At 33.1% G+C, this 19,566-nt stretch overlaps 2 protein-coding genes across 6 annotated transcripts; both read left to right on the top strand.

Moving 5' to 3' along the window:
- Nucleotides 1-4,028: 4,028 nt before the first annotated feature.
- Nucleotides 4,029-4,940, top strand: LOC114726703 (uncharacterized). The gene is made up of 3 exons (XM_028913381.1): nt 4,029-4,178; nt 4,311-4,372; nt 4,619-4,940. The coding sequence occupies exons 1-3, from the start codon at nt 4,121-4,123 to the stop codon at nt 4,745-4,747; spliced, it is 249 nt and encodes an 82-aa protein (XP_028769214.1). The 5' UTR covers nt 4,029-4,120; the 3' UTR covers nt 4,748-4,940.
- A 7,039-nt stretch (nt 4,941-11,979) lies between these two features.
- On the top strand, nt 11,980-18,933 carry LOC114726701 (AT-hook motif nuclear-localized protein 9). Of its 5 annotated transcripts, none has more exons than XM_028913378.1 (8): nt 11,980-12,167; nt 12,194-12,264; nt 12,536-12,636; nt 13,187-13,718; nt 16,494-16,561; nt 17,197-17,328; nt 18,049-18,210; nt 18,388-18,933. In XM_028913378.1, exons 4-8 carry the CDS (start codon nt 13,280-13,282, stop codon nt 18,625-18,627), a joined length of 1,041 nt encoding a protein of 346 aa, XP_028769211.1. In that variant the 5' UTR covers nt 11,980-12,167; nt 12,194-12,264; nt 12,536-12,636; nt 13,187-13,279; the 3' UTR covers nt 18,628-18,933. The 5 variants fall into 5 exon arrangements, with proteins under 5 accessions (XP_028769211.1, XP_028769209.1, XP_028769210.1 ...); XM_028913376.1 differs by lacking the exon at nt 12,536-12,636 and adding an exon at nt 12,424-12,503; XM_028913380.1 differs by lacking the exon at nt 12,536-12,636 and adding an exon at nt 12,424-12,503 and having other exon boundaries at nt 11,981-12,264; nt 13,187-13,373; nt 13,500-13,718.
- Nucleotides 18,934-19,566: the final 633 nt, after the last annotated feature.

Genomic DNA, 19,566 nt, shown 5'->3' with positions numbered 1-19,566 from the left:
TTTAAAAAAAAAAAAACCTTATGGGAGAGCTGTTCCCACCCGACAATGCTTAAATCTAATTTAACTAAATAGTCCTAAAAATATTTTAATTGTAATTGTAATTATTAATTTAGAATTAAAAAGAAAAGAGTGGGGAAAGTGACGGAAGTGGGGTTCAGGATATTGCGGGGCCTATGAATGTGCGGGAAATTAGTGTGAGAGTTCGAGTCATTCTTTTGTTTAGGAATCTTTGGATTTGGATTGGATTAGATGTGATTTACAACGCTACTGGTCCAAATTAAATGATTAGGGCATTTTGATGTGCTGGTTCGTGATCCTGTCGATTCACTACTTCGGCTTTCATTTGCCTCCCTTCACCCTAATGTGCTTTGGACTTCCATTATCATAACACTAATATTTTAAATAAACTTAATATTCAATTGATTGATCAGTACTCCTATTCAACTTAAACCCAGCAGTTACATCATAAATAAATTAGTACTGTTTTGAATTTCTAATCCTATATATTGGAGCTAGTTCATACTACTTCCGGTTTTAATTATAAAATCTTGTTTGTAGTCTATAAATGGGGTCTTATAATTATGACAGGAGGTAGTGATATTTAAGACTCGGGGCAATATATATTTTTTATTTCATACTACCTCCAGTTCTTAATATAAAAACTCATTTGACTTTTATTTTGATCATAAATATAAGATTCCTATTCACTTTGGGTCCGTTTGGATTAACGATTGAAAAAGTAACTTGTGAAAAAGTCAGGTTGGGTAAAAGTTAAATTAGATAAGCTGAATTGTGTTTGAATTAGAGTTCAGAAAAATTAATTTGTAAAAATGACATTGGTAAAAAGTTGTTTGGATCATGGTTGAGTAAATGTAAGTTTGGTTGTAAAATAACCAGAATGAATATGAATTTTAATAAATAATGAAGCATGATTAAAAAAATAAATTCATATAATACAATAAAATTAAAATAATTTAATATAAAGAAGTGAGTGAATTAAATTTTAAAATTTTTGAGAAATCATAAAAAATATTTTAAATATAAAATGAAATATGAAAAAAAAACTGAATTGAGACAATATAATAAAAAAGTAAAATTTAATAAGTGAATTAAAATTGAAAACGAGAAATCATAAGAAATATTTTAAATATAAAGTTTTTGTTTCTAATAAAACTAGCATTAAAGTCATTTCATACAATTTGAAAATCTCATTTTAAATCATGTGACCTAAGTACGATAAATTTAATGATTGAAAGCAAAATTTGAGTTATTTAAATGTCCTTTAAGAGATTTTTCTAAGAAAACAGTTGATTAAAAAATTTGGAATGAATGAATGATACCCGTAAATATACAACATCAACTTCGGTTTTCATTTTATATATGATATTGATAAATTTATATTAATATCAATTGATGATTTACATTGATGATGATTGTTAAAATTCTTTTTATCTATTTAAATTATATAAAATCTCTATATCTCCTATTGAATTTTATAATTTCTATTTCACTCTATTGCAAATGTTCCCACACCTAAAGTTCTTCTAAAGCATTTCTCACCTATAGTTCTTCCAACCTCATATTTACCACTAGGTACTTGATTTTAGACTTACTCATTTTAAACGATTGTTGAACTTAATAATCACTGGAACTATTGTTTTCTTATTAAAAATCTGTCCAAAGTATGGACAAGAATTCTAGTAAAAATTATAAGTCCAAAAAGACCAAACAATTCTTAAGGAAACGTTAGTAAAACATAAGAATCTTCTCCAACATGTATTCAAAAAGGCTAATTCTCCAATATGTATTCGAGTTATCTTATTAGGTGAGGAAGTTTTAACTTTAACGGCTTTACAAAAATTAATCTTAAATTTAAAATGATTTAAAATAACTTTGAATTTGAAAAAAGAAGTTACAAATAAAGTCACACTAGACGATCAACAAGATTTATTAAAACAGCTATTTTGTACTAAATACAGATCAATGCTCTATAAAATGCAAATACTCCTTATGATTTGAACAACAACATTAATCTGAAACTTCAAAATTCATATAGCGAAGAACTCATGGGAGAGCTTTGAGGGGGGGGAAACAAAGAGGTGAAATGAGAAAATATGGCCGTATTCAAAGAAAAATAAAGGCTCTGACACATCACATTGGTAATAAGCATGGATAAGCTCTTCAATAATCTAGTTTGCGATGCAATGCACGTTTCATAGCTTAAAAATATAAGCTAGTTTTGGAGTTAAGCCAAACCAAATACCCACAATCTTTCGATCAGGCTTGTAGTGAAAATAAGCTACTTTTAAACCCAATAAAAGCCCTACCAAATAGACACTTTATCTCTCATACGTACTTTTTTTTTTAACATAGTCTTTGTAATAATAGTAATTTTAACCAAATATACTTGATTAATAAGGATGTTTTAAAAAAATAACACTTATTTATTACAAATAACTAACATAACTAGTTTTTTTAATCTACTTAAATTAATCAATTAGTTTTTATATTAAAAATCGGGTGGTAGTATGTAATTTAGCTAAAAGTCAATCGTGATAACATAACAACATGTTCAATGAGAATATTATTAAAACAGGTGGTCTCGAGAATGAAATCTAATTTGCCTATTTTTACGTACGTAAATTCAACATGAGTTTAATCCCAAAAAAGCGAGGAAAAAAAAGGTTATCTGATCTGGTATCCAAATGCTACACATTTTTTTTTTAAGCAATATCTCAATTTCTCATCACAATGATCCGCCTCTGCCAACCAAACATGTGATAAGTAAAATAAAAATTTAACAAATGTTGATGTTAATGTAAAATATAAATCTATAAGGAAATCATACTGTTAATCTCTCCCATCTTCGTAAACAATATGACATTTTCAGTTTTTCTTAAAATCTAATTCCTCTGTTCTTTATTATAAGAGATTTTTTATGCTTATAGCATGTTTTCATATATAAGAGACACTTAAAAATTGTCTCTATTTTTTTGTATTGATTTTCTATTTTACCTCTATTTATTTTTTCTCCAACTCATACTCTCTCTCCCTCCCACTTCTCTTTTAATAATTTAATTGTTCTCTCCCATACTCTCTCTCCTTATTAATGGGGGCATTGTTGGAAAAAATATTATACTTTTTGCACATCAATTGTCCTCAACTAATTTTAACTATTTTTTTGATCAACATAACTTGGTTATTTGTCTCTTATAACAAGGAACGAAGAGAATATATAATACGCAGCTATGTGCCTAATTAAAAATGAAAAGTGAGTATAAGAGATGCAATTAAGGAGATAATTGAGGCCTGCAATGGTTCCCTGCCCATCACTCTCAAAGAAAACACAATCAAAGACGCACACAATTTATATGTAAATTATTGACACAGCCAAAATAAATAAATAAATAAATAAAAATAAAAATCTATTTGGAAACAGCATACCCCACTCGAGGAGCCATCCCATCCCTACCAATAAAGCAAGCATCATTCATATTACCATTCACACATTACTTTTCCACAATATCTTGTTGTCTAGGTGCCAATACTACAGTTCATATCTCCACTCATTTGTTTTAATAATTTCTTCTTCAATTAGACAGTGCCGATATTATCAAGGCCTCTAAATAAATACCCCAATAGGGTCCTTGATAGGATATGAAATGAATTGATATGAATGTGATCCTCCATCATCATCCATAAAATATAGATATTTATGAGTAAATATCAATTTTCGAAATATATTTTTTTGAAAAAAATAATTGTGTATTTTATAAATTATGTGCAATAAGATTTTTTTTTTTTAAATTTATAACTCATGTAATTTTTTTAGGCACGGCTATTTTTCTATTATAAACACTCTCACGGACAAAATATGGGCATATATAAATAACGAGAAGAAATAAATAATATGCAAGTGTGTGGGCTTAGTTTTTGTGGGCATTGCTTTGGGCTTGCAACGTAGACCCAATTCAAATGCGACTCAAATTGAATTCCCTGGATCTTGAGGATTAAAGGCTAGGGTTTAAGCAAAGCTTTCCTTAGCGGGTCGAAAGTGTGAAAGATTCAGTCTTTACAGCTCCGCCCAACGACAGGATCCTTGTTTGACACAGCCGAAATAATGTCAAAGAAGAACAACCTTGCGAAAAGGAAGAAACAGCACGAATTCGATCTCCGAAGTATGTTCACTTGCTTCTGCTTATCTGTGTTTTTGTGTGTGAGTCATTCGCCTTACAGGCATTTAAATTTCGTCATTTGTCTTCGTCTCATGGGAGTTTATGGCTGATGTTTCTGATTTTTCGGTGATTTAGGAGAGAAACTAGAGAAGGAAAAGAAGGAGAAGAAGCTGACGACGAAGAAAAATAAGATGAAGGCATGTTTTCGCTCTCTATTTATGCAATTGCTATGTTTCCTTTGATTTCAAATTGCAAATCTTTTCTAATTGGGTGCTGAGGACTTGAATTGATGTTTGCATCAAGGACAAAGTATAAACCCCAAGCATACGAAGTTGTTTTGCGCTTTCAGTTGTATAGTGTTTGAAGAATTTAAGAGATTATTGTATACTGAGAGATTTCCCCCTTTTCTTTTTTCTATATTTTCTTTGGAAAAATGCATTTAGGTTGATGGCAGCGACAAGGCAAAGAAGAGGGGTGGAAGCGGATTTCAGGTTGGGAAGAGAAAAGTGAAGACCAAACTGACGGCTGTAGCTAAAGCTAAAGCTGCCCAGGCAATGGAGCTTGACAAATGAAGTTTGATTAGTTTATGATATTGCGTTTAGCTTGATAAATATCAAAGTTGTTTTGAGGTTGAATATTTGTTCTATCAAGCTATTTGAGCGATCAATTGTACTATAGCTACTTTCTGCCTCACAGTTTTTGTACGGTCAACTGTGAACATTTGGGTATATTAATTTGAGAGGAATTCATACTATTTCTTTGTTATTTGCTTACTGACTATTTATTCTGTAATACTATCTGCCCTGTATATGGCGAGTGTAGAGAGATTTTGGAAATTGGACATGATTTCAGGGTCCTTAATTACATATCCTAATAGAAACTATTCATAGTACTATGCCTTCACCTTGTTCAGATGTTCTGCTTTCAAATGCTGCCTTCTGATTCTATACTATGAACTTCGACCTGTGAGTGTGAAGTGAAGATAGCATCGTGGAATCACTTTAGCACCTATTCTTTGAACAGGGACCTTCATTCAGTGTCAGATTAGAGTTTGACTCTGAGAATTATAAGGTCAAGAACCTATTCCTTTTTGGCTTAGTATTTTAGATCAGATTGGTGAAATATTTGTTTTGTTTTTGTTGTCAACGTCATGCTGTTTGACCTCCCAATGGAGCGAGGAATGAAAGACTTGGGGACAGAGTTTTCCTCTTGGGAGCCCCAACTCAGTGAGAGGGATCAATTTCTGTGATAAATGAGTCTACAAGGGACATAGGGGATTCCCCTGTAAAGGCCCATATCCTCTGTTCTTACTTACACAATTAAGGAAGCTACTGAAAAGTGGACTGACTATTGAATTGGCGATTCAAGGGATCCATCTATGGTTTAACTATGGCGAACCAGATCAAAATTAAAAGTAATACTCCCTTCGTTCCTTATTATAAGAGACAAATAACCGACGTACGTTGATAAAAAAAACAGTTAAAATTAGTTAAGAACAATTAATGTGCAAAAAGTATAATTTTTTTCCAAAAATGCCCTCATTAATAAGGAGAGAGAACATGAGAGAGAACAATTAAATTATTAAAAGAAAAAGAAGTGAGAGGGAGAGAGAGTGTAAGTTGGAGATAATAAATATGGGTAAGATAGTAAATCAACACAAAAAAGTAGAGACAACTTGTAAGTGTCTCTTATATATAAGAACATGCTATAAGCATCAAATGTCTCTTATAATAAGGAACGGAGGGAGTATTATTTAATTAAATTATATAAAATAAATTATTCATAGATAACTTAGAACGGTAGTACTACTTTCGGTCCTAATTATAAAAATTAGTTGACTAATTTAAGAAAATTAAAAAAATAAGTTAAGTTATTTGTAATGAATAGGTGCTATTTTTCTTAAAATATTCTTACTAATCACGTGTATTGCTATAATTATTGTTATTAAAAGCACTTCTTTAGGAAAAAATGCATAATATGAGAGACAAAATGAATTGAGGTCTTATATTTAAGATCAAAATAAAAGTCAAACAAGGTCTTATATTAAGGAACGAAAGTAGTATTAATTTGTAAGTGATTTAACACAATCTAATAAAAACAATACACATTGCTCTTTCTTTCTTTCTTATTCTTTTGCAACGTCATATAGTACGTCAAAGTATTTTAAGGGATGTATTCAGCACTCTAAAATATTTTGTGGTGTATGTCATGAAGTATTTTTTTTTGGGTGCATTTAACACCTCTAACACCTCAAAGTACTGTTTTTCAAGTGCGCTAGCATTTAAAAATATTTTTTGGCACATCAACCATTAATGCTAAAAAAAATAAATACTTCAAGATATTGGTTACACTGATGTACCACAAAATATTTGAGCATATTGGATGTATTAGAAAATATTTTATGGTAATGAATGTATTTTAACTCTTTTCCTTTGATATGAAATTTAATTCGATTAATCGTTGTAAATTTTTTTACCGGACCGATTAGGGCATTTTTCTCACTGGCTCGCTGATGGTAGGCCAACTTGAGTTGGGCTTTAATACTGTGTAGTTAAAGGATGGGAGGCGTGCAATGGAAACTCTTCTGAGGGGGTGTTTGGAAAACCCAAAACCATGATTTCAGAAGCACTTTTCCACAAAACGAGGTAATCTCCTCTACATATTTACTTCGTAATCCGTAAAAGCACTTCTGAAATCATGATTTGGTTTCTATCCAAACACCCCCTGAGTTCTGGATTGAAAATTTCTTCTCTTTGATGCCCACACATACGCTTTTTTTAAAAAAATATATTTCTCTTAAATTTTCGTGTATATTCAACAGAAATTGGGGAAATCCTTTATTAAAAAACATGTGTTGAAAATTAAAAGTGAAGGCTGGGTTGGAAAAGAAAAAGAAGATGCTGTAGGAGATGGATGACAGGAATAGTGCATTGTCAAGATGGCTTCACTTTCACATGAAAGGTTACACATAAAGGCACCGGTACAACCAGCAATGTCAAACCATCTTTTGAGTTCCCTCAAAATTGAAGGCCTACCGCACCCACACCGCATTTTGGAGGGGCCACAACAAGTGTGCTCATGCGGATTTCAAATTAAAATATTTACTTTTTTTTTGGGTGTTATTGAATTGTTCCAAAAAACATTGAAATTGAAGTGTTTTATTTTTGTCTCAATGAGTCAATTGGAAATAGTCAGCTTGTATTATCCACAAAAAAAAGTAAAAAAGAATAGTCAGCTTCAACTAACGGGAGACTGGGTTTAATAGAAGGTACTAATCCTTCACAATGTAGTGAAAACAATATAAAAAAAAATATTAATTTATGGATATTCAATGTCGTTTATATCTCATAAAAAATAATTAATAAAATATAATAATATATATTATATTTAATTTTTCTTTCGGTGGTATAGAAGTATCCTTTGGAGAGCCGATTGCCGATCTCTCTCAAGGTTATGACTTGTCAATAATCTCAAGTTTTATTATGGAGATCCCATTCAGCCAATTATGTCCAGCTATTCAAATTATCATCTAAATAATTTTTTTTTTAAAAAAAGTCTTCAATATTCTATCCTTCCTTTCTGTTCGGATAACAACACGGAGGAATTCTCCTTCGGAAGTGAAAAAAATAATTTGACTGAAAGCAAAAAATTAGGGTACTTAGCCCTTTTATGTTGTCGTACATTGTGGCGTGCGTATTTTTTTTAAAATTCATGATTTATTCCTCAACTTTTTTTTTGGTAACAATTCCTCAACTAGCTTTTGCTATAAATATTTTTATTTTAAAAAGTAAATTCATTTACACTGATATAATTGAAAATAACTAGTTTAAATATATCAAGCTGAGGATTTCTTTTTTGTTTTGTTGAACCGAATAAATCCTATTATGCAAAAGAACACAGTATAGAAACTTAACGTACTAAATATGTAAATTTGCTCAAAAAGGCAAATTATTTTATCTCAGCTTATCGGCCTGATTTAAAGGGAAAAGCACGTAAAAAAATCCATAAATAAAGGAATTAAAAAAAATCATATCCTAAGGAAGTATAAATAGGGAGGGTAACTTGCGGGGGCGATTTGCTATCAAAGTTTATTATCAGAAAAACATTTATCATTAAAATATGTCAAAAGTCTTGTGAGAGGACAAACATGGTCAAATGCAATATTAAAAAATTAAAGTTGACTTCCAAAGTTATTGGATAATATTCTATAATAAACTCCCAGGTTTCAAGTACCTCCTCCATTTTTGGAATATAATCTCCTGTCCTGTGTGGGCCTAATCATGAAAATTATTGTTTATTATTTTACCATATCTTCCCTTTTAATTTTGTTTTTGTTTTTTTTTTTTGTTTTGCCTTGATTACAAATATTCTGCGAGTTATTTTTCAGTCATTAAGCATGCTTTGATTCTCCTTGAGGTCCAATCCAATTTTTATACCAGAAAATGTTATTTAGCAAAAAGTTATTGATATTATTAATTAAATAAAAAATGATTCACATGAAATGTCTCCCTCCGTGAAAATTCAAACACATGACAATCTGGATCCTATGTGAATTTTCGATAATACTACCTCCACTACTCAATATAAGAACTAATTAATTTATTTGAGTAGATTAAAAAATTAATTAAATGAGTTATTTATAATAATATGTGTTATTTTTTTTAAAATATTCCTGTGGCCATGTGCATTAATTAGAATTACTATTTGATTAAATTTTTAACATATGCAAGTATTACAACAACTGACTTAGAAAAAAATAACATGAGAGAGAAAGTAAATTAAGATATTATATTTATGACTAAATTAAATATTAAACTAATTATATATACTAATAAATACGATTGGTTAGTGGCATGAAAGTATCTCAGGCAGAAAGGAGTCAGTTCTACTTGTGATATCAAACTGTTAATATCTCTGTTATTCTAATTTTTGTTTGAAAAAAGAAGCCAGGATGGATTTGAAGAAGGAAAGAAGACCCCAAGGCAAATTTCAAGCCATTTTGTCTGGAGTTAGCTGAAATATTTTTCAGGTACATTTAGCATCTTAAATATATTAGCTCCGTAGAGTCTTTTTTTGCATATTTAGCACTTCAAAAGTACTTTTTTTGTCTTGAGATTGGATGCACCAAAAAATATTTTTGGATACTGAATGTATATAAAAAATATTTTAAAATACTGAATGTATAAAAAAATATTTGAGGATGTTAAATAGACCACAAAATACTCTAAGGTGCCGGGTGTACTTCAAAAAGTACTTCGAGATACTAAGTATACTTTAATTTTTTTGTTTATAATTTATAATTGTAAATAGTATAAACTACAATAAAATTATAGTACTTATATCGAGCATTAAATTGAATGTTGATGATTTGTAGTTTTCATGTAATTTTATTTCAAAGCAAACATAATAGTCCTATGTCACAATACTTAAATAAAATGGTTTTTTAACTGTGTTTTTTAAATTCCACGACGATAAAAAAGGGGGGGGGGATGTGGTGTGTGGGTGAGTTTGTGGTGTGAAATTGAGAAAAGATATTTTGGGGAAGGGATGGGACCATTGCCATAATATGGAAAGACAGAAAAACAAGATGAGTCAGTCACATGCCTCCAAGTCTGCCCCCTTTCTTTTACCACTTCTCTCTCCTTCCGCCTACCCTCCCCCACCACGCGACTCGCAAGCGCGTGTTTCCTGTGATTTTCCGTATCTCTGAATTAGTCATTACATATTTTTTTCCCATATAAATTTTTAAAGATTAAGATATAAATTTATTCTGAAAATTTTTATTCAAGAGCTCTGACATCTGGATATAATTTTTTTTTTTCAAAAATGTAAAGTTAACATTATTTTTTTTAATGGTAAAAGAACAATTGTTACGATATTAAACTTCTGAAGCGAATTTCCTCCACTTAAAAAACTTTTTTAATACTTTTAAATAAAAACTTTCAGAACATATTATAATTTAATCCAATTTTTATTTTCAATTCTTTTTAATAATATTTTAGATATTTTCTTGGCTTCAATTTTTAATTATTTTTAGTATTGAAAAGATAAAAGATAAATAAATTAGTGAAAGCTTCCCCATTATTCCGTATTCATTCATTGTTAGCAAAGAAAATTAATTATTAGTGGCCACCTAGTTCAAAGATTTTTTTTCTCTCGGCCAAAATTTTTCTTCTTATTCTTCATAAATAAGATGAGAATAAAAATGAATAAAAATATTGCTTCCTGCCACAATTGCTTAAAAAAGGGGATATTAAACCCCCATTACCCTTACATGTTGGGTGGAGTCGATTTTGATTTAAAGTAGAAAGTGTCATATATTTTTTAGTTTTAAATATAAGATTTATTTTCTAATATAAATTATATTAAAAAAAGACTATATTTAGAATAAGAGGAATATATATATATACTAGACACGTATATTTTGCCAACAATATGGAAAGTTTACATATTAATATGGAAAAATATCTGTACCCTTGGTGAAGAATGTCCCCCTGAGATTTAAAAACACAAATTAAATATATTTAATTATAAATATAATTCACCTGGATGTGTCAAATCAAACGACGGTATAAAAGGCCACCTTCTTTTTGGACTGACACAGGCAACCTCTTTTCCGATGCAAATATACAAATATATTATATATCAATTCAATTTAAAAATAGGTCTTAACTGTTTCCTGTATTAGATATAACTATTAAGAGAGTGGGGTTTAAAGAGTATTAAGAGAAATATTTATAAATTTCCCATTCAACAAAATTCTCATACCAAGAATCTCGTGGGTGACGACAAATTTTCACCAACTGGTTCAAAATTTTGTTGGCAAAAATCATAACTATTTTTTTAATTTTGTGAAATCGTCTTTCCAAATATTGTTTTAATGTAATAGGATTTAAGAATTAATTTATTTTTTTACCACAACAACGGATTAATTTATTGATATTGATATTTGGAATATGAATAATGCTTATTAGCTAGTCAATTATATTAATTAGCATTTAAATGAAATTATACATTCAAATTTGGCTCCAATATAGCCAAAGAATAGCTGGCAGATAAATAGCAAAAGAATTAATAATTTTAACATAAAATATTAGCATACTTGCCCACAGTTCTTTTTAAAAAGAATGGTCAAAAGTTGATGGTTAAAAAATTAATTGTGCAATTGGAAAAATATTGAAGGACCTAGGCTTTTAGAAGGGCCTAACTCACTTAATCATGCATAACGTATTTTAATTATGTGTAAATATTTTCTAGTAAATATAAGTTGCACAATAGTCGATAAAATTGCATAAGCCAAATATATATTGCACTTGTGCCTTTAAAAAAGGTTCTAAATATCTTTGTGCAATTACCTTTTTAATTGGCGACTTAAGATGGTTTTTCCTATTTTTATGGATACTCCTTTTACTTTTTTTTTTTTGACCGGCATGGATACTCCTTTTACTTGGCAACTTAATAATCTATTTAATGACATTACTTTAGGGAAAAAGGAAAGAGCATAAATTAGGCAAACGATACCTTTAGAAAATTTCGGAAAATATTTGTCTAACGGCGCGTGGATAGACTAGACTCCGTTGACAATCCCAATGGACTCGAACTTCCCCACCACCTTCCGTATATCAAATATATATAAAATAATTAAATTTAAAATTTAAAAAATAAATAATATAGTAACAAAATAATCAAAATATAAAATATTCAGTCTTATCCGAACTAGAAACACTTTTTTCTGTTCGAGTTTGGTGGCTTCTCCAGCCTATTCCTGAAATCTCAGGACACGATGCCTTCATCATCGTCATCAGTTCTTCGCCCAAGTAGGAGAGAGAGACAAATCGCGTTTTAGAGCGAGAAACTCATATGGCATTCTGGAGAGAGAGAGTAGGAGAGTTCAGCCCTAGAAAATTATGCAATCCCGATAAGGACTTGTGCTGAGACTAGGGCGAGCCGTATCTACCCTTTCTCACTCAGTAGTAATTGCTTCTTTGCACTGTTGCTTCCTTCCTTTAATTCCCAAGCGGCTTTTTCAATTTGGGTTTCTCTCACTAGCTTCGAGGTCTTCACGGGAAGAGTGGATGTTTTCAGAAATGTCAGTGTGACGCTTTTATTTTATTTTTTTTCTTATTTGGTTTTTGATTTTCTCTTTCCACAGCTACAGCTTCATGATGCATTATGATCCTCTTGTAGTTGGGTGGTAAAAAGCTGTTCTAATTGACCCAATTCACCTGGCTTTTCTGTGTGTGTCCAGTTCAATGTCATTTTAAGCTGTTCTGGCTTGCTTTCGCATCTTGAGCTGGGAACTCAGAACTGGGCTGGCATTGACTTCGAGTAATTCTCTTTTCTTTTCTTTTTACTTTTAGGGTTTTCATTTTCTGGGTGTTGGCATCAAAGTTTCAGCTTTATCTCTGTGGCTGTCGGGTTCCTTGGAACTTGCTTGGTGTTTAAGGTTCATGATGGGTTGGTAAGAGTAGACCTTTTCCAGTTCATCTGATCTTTATCTTCAATATGAAGCCGTTTTGTTGTTTCTTATGGTTTGGTAAGCTGTGAAATAGCTTCTGTTTTTGTCTTTTCGTTAATCCATTGCTTTTCGAAGATCGGTGCTTTGTTTTCCTTTCTTGAGCGAATGACTTCTTAGCTTTATATCCTTTTCAACACTTTCTTCTACTTCATGGTTGTCTTCTACTTGTGTGGTTGCCTTTGGGTCGGGGGTCCTTTTCTTTTTCCTTTTATTTACACTGTAGGACTTTCGGATCTTCATATTTCAATAATAGTACGGTGCCAACGTTGAGAAATTTTATTTGCTACAGGCTCCTCCATTTGATTTGAAGTGGCCATGGCGGTTTTTCTCACGTTAGAGTCACATCTTTGATATGTTTATCTTCTGTTTAACAATCTTATTGTTTATTACAAATTGAATTTAGTAGATTTTATGGCATTCTTATTTAAGCTTATTTAATAAAGTTGTTAATACTGATTTAAGGATTCGTTATTTCACATTGTTTTTGTACTAGGTATGAGAACATGGCTTGGTGATAGATTTAGCGTATTGGTTAGTAAGGCGGAAGTTACCTTTAAAAGATTCTAAAGGAGTTTGAAGTAAATGCATGGATCGGGGGGACCAAATGGCGTTATCTGGGTCTGCATCTTACTATATGCAGAGGGGAATGGCTGGTTCTGCCGGACAGACTGAGCTTCATGGTTCCCCATCTATTCACCAACTTTCTAATTCCAATTTATCATTTCAACCCAACATTGGGGGCGGTACTATTGGATCCACGCTACCGTTAGAATCTTCTGCCATTTCACCTCATGGTGTTAATGTAGGCGCTTCATCTGGAGTGCCATCTGGGGAACCTCTCAAACGGAAGAGAGGAAGGCCTAGGAAATATGGTCCAGATGGAACTGTGTCGTTGGCATTGACTCCGCTGTCGTCTAGTCATCCCGGAAGTGGTCATTCCGGAAGTGGAGCTGCGACACAGAGCCATAAGAGGGGTAGAGGGCGCCCACCAGGGACTGGCAAGAAACAACAGTTGGCTTCTCTTGGTAAATCTCTCTTGCAGCTTTTGCTTTTCTTGTGTGTTTGAGATTATTAGAATTTGAGGCTGAACTGTAGCCAATAAATTTTCTTTCTCTTTTCTGTCAAGGTTTATTTATATGTTTTTAATATTGTCTGCATGCTAGCGTGGAAATTAGTCAATACCCTTTCTTTCCCACATTCTCTAGCTAGTTTTTAGTGATGTAGAATCTGGTTGGTGTTTTATTTGATTTATATGAATTAATTTTTCATCAGTATGCCATTATACCTTTCTACTAGTGATGTTGACTTTATCAGGAGCATGGGAAACAAACATTGCCTGATTTATCAATTATTGCTTCATCTGACTAGTCGTTATTCCTGTTGCAAGTGAAAATACGTAGTCGTATTAAGCAGTTTTTGGTTGATTTTTTTTTTTTCATCCAGTGGTGAAGAAAGTGGGGGGGGGGGGGAGAGGCTATTTGCTCTGAATTTCTTTGATGGAATTAAAACTAAATTGACGAAGGGCAAAAGAGTCTCGTACAGTCATCAGTAGATGGACGCAATCCCTATTCTATTGGCCAATAATGGTGGATACTAAGAAAAGGAAAGAATTAATTAAAATCAAACTAATAAAAGCATGGTAGATACCAAACTCGCCCGCAAGCTTGAGTATAGATACCATTCATAAAAAGGTCTTGGTCAATATATCAGTAACTTTAGTTTGGGATGATGTGTTAGATAGCTTAGGAATCTCCACTTCAAACTTTGCCTTGATAGTTTCTGTCAATCTTTATATGCTTTCTATGATAGCGGTGTATTGGATTCTTTCTGATTCTAATAGTTTCCATGCGGTCACTTGTTACTTTCAATCACATATACATCGGAATCCTTGATTACTCCAATAATCCTTCAAGCGACAAGACTTTAGAAATTATAGACAGGACGCTTCGTGTAGGTCTCAGTTCGTTCCTCACGCAGTTGGTGAATATGAATTTTTAGACTCACTATCCTTGGAACAAGGCTTACGTAGCTTTTGGTCAGATTCATGATCAAGCCTTGGGGCCACTTGTGGCTTTATCTCATTCACCTTCTTCTTCCTTGAGTAAAGTGGGGCTGTTTCTCGCTTTCCTTCATAAAAACCAGTTTTGGGTTCATTGTTGTCAATGGAAGGGTGGGTTTCCATCGTTGACGGGGAAGAAAGAAATGAATGAATGTTCTTTTGGTATTTTTGGAAATTTGGAGAACATCAAACTTTTTGTTCGTGAGAAATACTGAGGTAGTTCGAGGGTGGATGAATTTTATGAACCATTTAGCACCAAAATGTTAGGAATTCTAAACGGGCTCCTCGCATCATTAATGGTCCATGCTGATGGATGAGACCATTGATAAGGATGAGAAGAGTGATGAGACTAGACATGCTTTGATATTCGACAGTCTTCACGTATGGACATTTGTGGCCTAGAGAAGATGGTTACCCCCATGGAGCTTGAGACCTGTAATAGGAGTTGATGTCATTTTCAGTGGATGAACATGCTTAGAAGGCAAGCAAACTTTCCCTTTGATGAACATCATGACCCCTGTGGACCACTTAATATAGTTAATCCTGTTGATATTGTGGCCTGTGATGAGACTTAGTGCTGTTTTGAGCGAATTGCAGGGAATATGCGTGTCATTCTCTCTTGCTACTTGGGAGTGTGTAGGCGTGTGACGCGCTGAACGTTACATTTTGGAAATAGGAATTGGCTTGCATGTGCAATTAGTTCTGTCTTGAGGTAAAGGGGGAAGTGGTTGTCATCGGCTTGCCAATCATTGGCTTCTGTAGTAAAGGCCAAACCTTGGCCAAATTGGATGAAGACATGGTCCAGCATGGCCAAACAAACAGCGTCTCTAATCTGTTAAGCAGTAATGGTCAACAATAAGAAGAGGAAAGAAAATAAAGTCAAATAAAGCTAGTAAAAGCATAATACGCGCACACCCAACCCATTACAACCCTCGCCTACAGGGGAGGAAAACTCACGTACCACACTCCCACAAAGGGGTATACCCACCCTGGGGTAGAACTTGCAACCTTCCTCTTTTTTCTTTTTTTTTTCCCTCCCCTTTTGGGTGATGAGCAACCTTCCTCTTTTGAAGGGGGCGCATGATGCCATTGGCACTAGGCCACTGGCTAATAAAAGCACAATAAACACGCATGAGATAAATGGGAAATTCCAGTGATCTCCAACAAGCAGTAAGGATGGCTAAATTATTCTGTTAGACAATAGGAAGGAGAAATTTTCCTTGGACTTAGCAGTCTTAAGATGCATCAATGGCACCAAACCTTTCTGGAATTATGTTATTCATAAGACAATATTTTATTGTCTAAACTGTTTAACATTCTTTGTGAGAGCACACTCAGTTTTCGTGAATATGCAGAAGACTCAAGTTTCATATAAATTATATATTGGAGTCCCATACTTTTAATGTGAGACTCAAGTATCATACCTTGCAATGGGGTCTAACATTCTTTGCGAATGTTACCTGTCCTTGTTTTCACACTAATTCTATGGATGCAGAAAATTAAATTATCTAATTTGATCAAGGACGTCATAATTCATATTATTGTTCTTGTCTAGGGCTATATATGGCAAAAGGAGTGGTAAATATACTAATGGCAAAAGGAGTGGTAAATTCTCTTTCTAGCAGGTGCACTCTAATGTGAAGGCTAGATCCTGTCTAGACTCTAGGGGATTGATTAAATGTACGCTGTTATTTGAATGTGTTTACTTTCCATTTTTGACATGTTGGGTGGTTTTTGCTAGGTGAATTCATGTCTGGTTCAGCTGGAATGGGTTTCACTCCTCATATCATCACCATTGCAGTTGGAGAAGTATGTTATACACTCATATGAATATGTATCGATGTTTCTGCAATCACAGTAACACTTACCAGAAATTCATTTTAAATATGCGTCTGTATATTGGTTCTCTTATTTAAAGCAACCGAATACATCTTTTAGTTTGTCCTGCTAGCTAAGATGTGGCATTTCTTGTTGAGAAAGGAGGCATCAAATAAAATGGGCCTCTGGATGTTTAAGTACAGTGAAAGTTATAAAACTTCTGAAAGATATGTTCATATGTACTAAGCTTTGCAAGAACAAAGCCAAGCATTAGGGATATTGAAATCTGTTATGCTGAAGAGAAAGATAGCTTGGGAAGTTGTATAATTGAATAGAGTGTCTTGCCTGTTTTCTGTTATTTATTCATTCTAAAAGTATTGTTTTATTCTTTCCATGTAAACTTGATTAATTTCCACAGAACCATCCATTGCATATAATAATACTTTCAGAAATGATTTCAATGAGGATTGATTGATTATATTCTACATTTTTGTTAAACTTAAATGTTATTGTTCAAAATTTCTTACAGTTTGCGTGCTTCATTTTAAGGGGCTGTGCTCTATGCCTGTTGTTTGTGTTAAAATTTGAGAATTATCATGTATGAACTTACTTTACTTTCTCTATAGGATATTGTGTCAAAAATAATGGCATTCTCCCAGCAAGGGTCTAGAGCCGTGTGTGTATTGTCAGCCAATGGTGCTGTTTCCAATGCGACCCTCTGTCAGCCTTCAACTTTGGGTGGTTCTGTCACATATGAGGTTCATCATTTTCTTAGCGCTACTTGCATCTACATATTGATACTGTACATAAATATACATAGTTAATATGCATGTTTACTGTGTACATTATCAATGCTAATGCCTTATGGAGGTCCTCGATTTTTTTTAAAAAAAAATTATGTAGAATTTGGAGTGGAAATTCAACTAAAATTGTTTTGTGGTTAATTACAGCCTTTTTATGTGTGGGGCTTGTTTTCCAGGTCGTTCAAGATGCCAGGCTCTCTGAAAATGACTTGGAATATTTGTAACCTTAATTTTGTTGGACAAGTATCATTAGTTATAAATACATCCTTTGTATGTATGAGGAGATTCATTAGTATACGCCCATGTTGCACAAAAATATTTTGGTTCTAGTATTCTACTGAAGAAATTAAGAATTATTTTAATGCCACTGTTCAAAAACTTAACCTGTGAGTGAGGCATTTGCTTTTATTTGGTTAGTAGTTACACGTCACTAATTATGAAGGAAGAAAAGCTTGCTGATCCAAATTTTTAGATATCTAGATTTAGTTAAGAAAACAAATTGTTAAGGATGATTGGCCTTCTAGTCACAGTCAGTGACTCGCTCTTTGTCCAAGTTTTTTTTTTTAATCAAATCTTTTTCAAAGCCCTATCCTAGAATAGTTGTTACGTTCCAGCCTTGATTTCATTTTTCTAGCCATTATGTGACTATCTATTTGTGGACTATGATTTCAATAGGGGCGTTATGAGATATTGTGCCTGTCAGGCTCTTACTTGCTTAATGAAAGTGGTGGCTCGCGCAATCGAACTGGTGGATTGAGTGTCTCTCTTGCTAGTCCTGAGGGTAAAATCATCGGTGGAGGAGTCGGTGGAATGCTTATTGCAGCATGTCCCGTCCAGGTATTTGCGTATTTTCTTCTTCCTGAATATGAAATAGTGAAATCATATCATGATGTTCTTTTTGGGAGCAATATAAAAAACCATGTAAAATCTGAAAGTTGACTTTGACTACAATGCCCCTCCCCCCTTTTACCCGTTAATGGATAGGTAGGTTGAAATGCTGACTCATGACTACAGGTGATAGTTGGGAGCTTTCTATGGGGTGGATCAAAGACCAAGAACAAGAAAAAAGAAGTTGAAGAAGTTCCCGCGGAGTCAGATCATCAGGATCACCAGGCAGTTCATAATCCAGTTGCTATGAATAACATCATGGCCAATCAGAATCTCACCCCACCATCTTCTATCGGTACATGGCCGGCATCTCGAACGATGGACATTCGCAATTCCCATGTTGACATCGATTTAATGCGTGGGTGACAATCTATTAAATATACACTAGTAATGTGTGTATATTTCAGATTCATGGCCACCGGCCTAATTTTCCTGTGTTAGTATTGGTAGGGACAGAACGGGAATTACTGCCATCGGAGTAGAAGTTAGCTGACTTTTGGACCCATGATTAACATTTGGGTTGTAGTTGTACTCAATACTTGAGTAGGAATTTCAATTTCAAGGTGTTGTATCCGTGACTGGTAATGGTTCATTTCCCTTCTGCAAAAAATTGTCAGTGAACCATATAAATTGTGGCCTGAGTATTTAATATTCATCTCCGATCCTTTCCAACTTGAGTTTCAATGAAGGTTGATGGTATTCAGAAGTGTAGTTGATACGCTCTTGTTTTCTCCCCCAGGCCATCTGCTTTTTATTGAGTTTTTTTAATAGATTGAACGAATGATCTATTTGCGGATCATTTCTCTTGTCCTCGTTCCGATATCCTGAACAACCAGCCCCCTCCCTCTTTATTTTCTTAAATGTCCACACGCCGCTATAAATCTGGGGCAGTGATGCGTGTATTACGGTCACAAGCTCAAATCATAATTTATTTTACCAAGTGCTGCGCTAATTTATTTTACCAAGTGCTGCGCAATGTTTTACTCTCAGTATTTTATATTTCACGTATTGTATAAAATTATAGCACGATATTGACTCATGAGCATTACTTTCTACTTTTAACTTATCTTTGCATGCTGATTTTGGGACATCTGATGTCATTATCACTTCTACATGTAAGTCTACCTGTTTCCATTTGTCACTAGGTTAGCCTCATCAAATTTATTTTAAATAATCTAATATTTTTATATCCGTGTGTATTTTTTTTAATAGGCTTTACAATTTTTTTTTTTGAGAGTAAGAGCAACAATATACGAATGTCTCCCCAGAAATTAACCTGCTCAACCTATAATAGCTCATATATAT

Source organism: Neltuma alba, unplaced genomic scaffold, assembly GCF_004799145.2.
Source record: "Neltuma alba isolate B1F8T4 unplaced genomic scaffold, ASM479914v2 tig00012400_pilon, whole genome shotgun sequence".
Taxonomy (NCBI): Eukaryota; Viridiplantae; Streptophyta; class Magnoliopsida; order Fabales; family Fabaceae; genus Neltuma; species Neltuma alba.
Note: the sequence above shows the minus strand (reverse complement) of the source record. Positions and strands in the feature narration are given on the sequence as shown.

What these genes read in the sequence shown, in the direction of transcription:
- LOC114726703 (XM_028913381.1), top strand. Translation starts at nt 4,121, where the DNA reads ATGTCAAAGAAGAACAACCTTGCGAAAAGGAAGAAACAGCACGAATTC. An exon ending in GCACGAATTCGATCTCCGAA is followed by an intron (nt 4,179 to 4,310) that starts GTATGTTCACTT and finishes TCGGTGATTTAG; the next exon opens with GAGAGAAACTAGAGAAGGAA. An exon ending in CGAAGAAAAATAAGATGAAG is followed by an intron (nt 4,373 to 4,618) that starts GCATGTTTTCGC and finishes AAATGCATTTAG; the next exon opens with GTTGATGGCAGCGACAAGGC.
- LOC114726701 (XM_028913378.1), top strand. Translation starts at nt 13,280, where the DNA reads ATGGATCGGGGGGACCAAATGGCGTTATCTGGGTCTGCATCTTACTAT. An exon ending in ACAACAGTTGGCTTCTCTTG is followed by an intron (nt 13,719 to 16,493) that starts GTAAATCTCTCT and finishes GGTTTTTGCTAG; the next exon opens with GTGAATTCATGTCTGGTTCA. An exon ending in TTGCAGCATGTCCCGTCCAG is followed by an intron (nt 18,211 to 18,387) that starts GTATTTGCGTAT and finishes TCATGACTACAG; the next exon opens with GTGATAGTTGGGAGCTTTCT.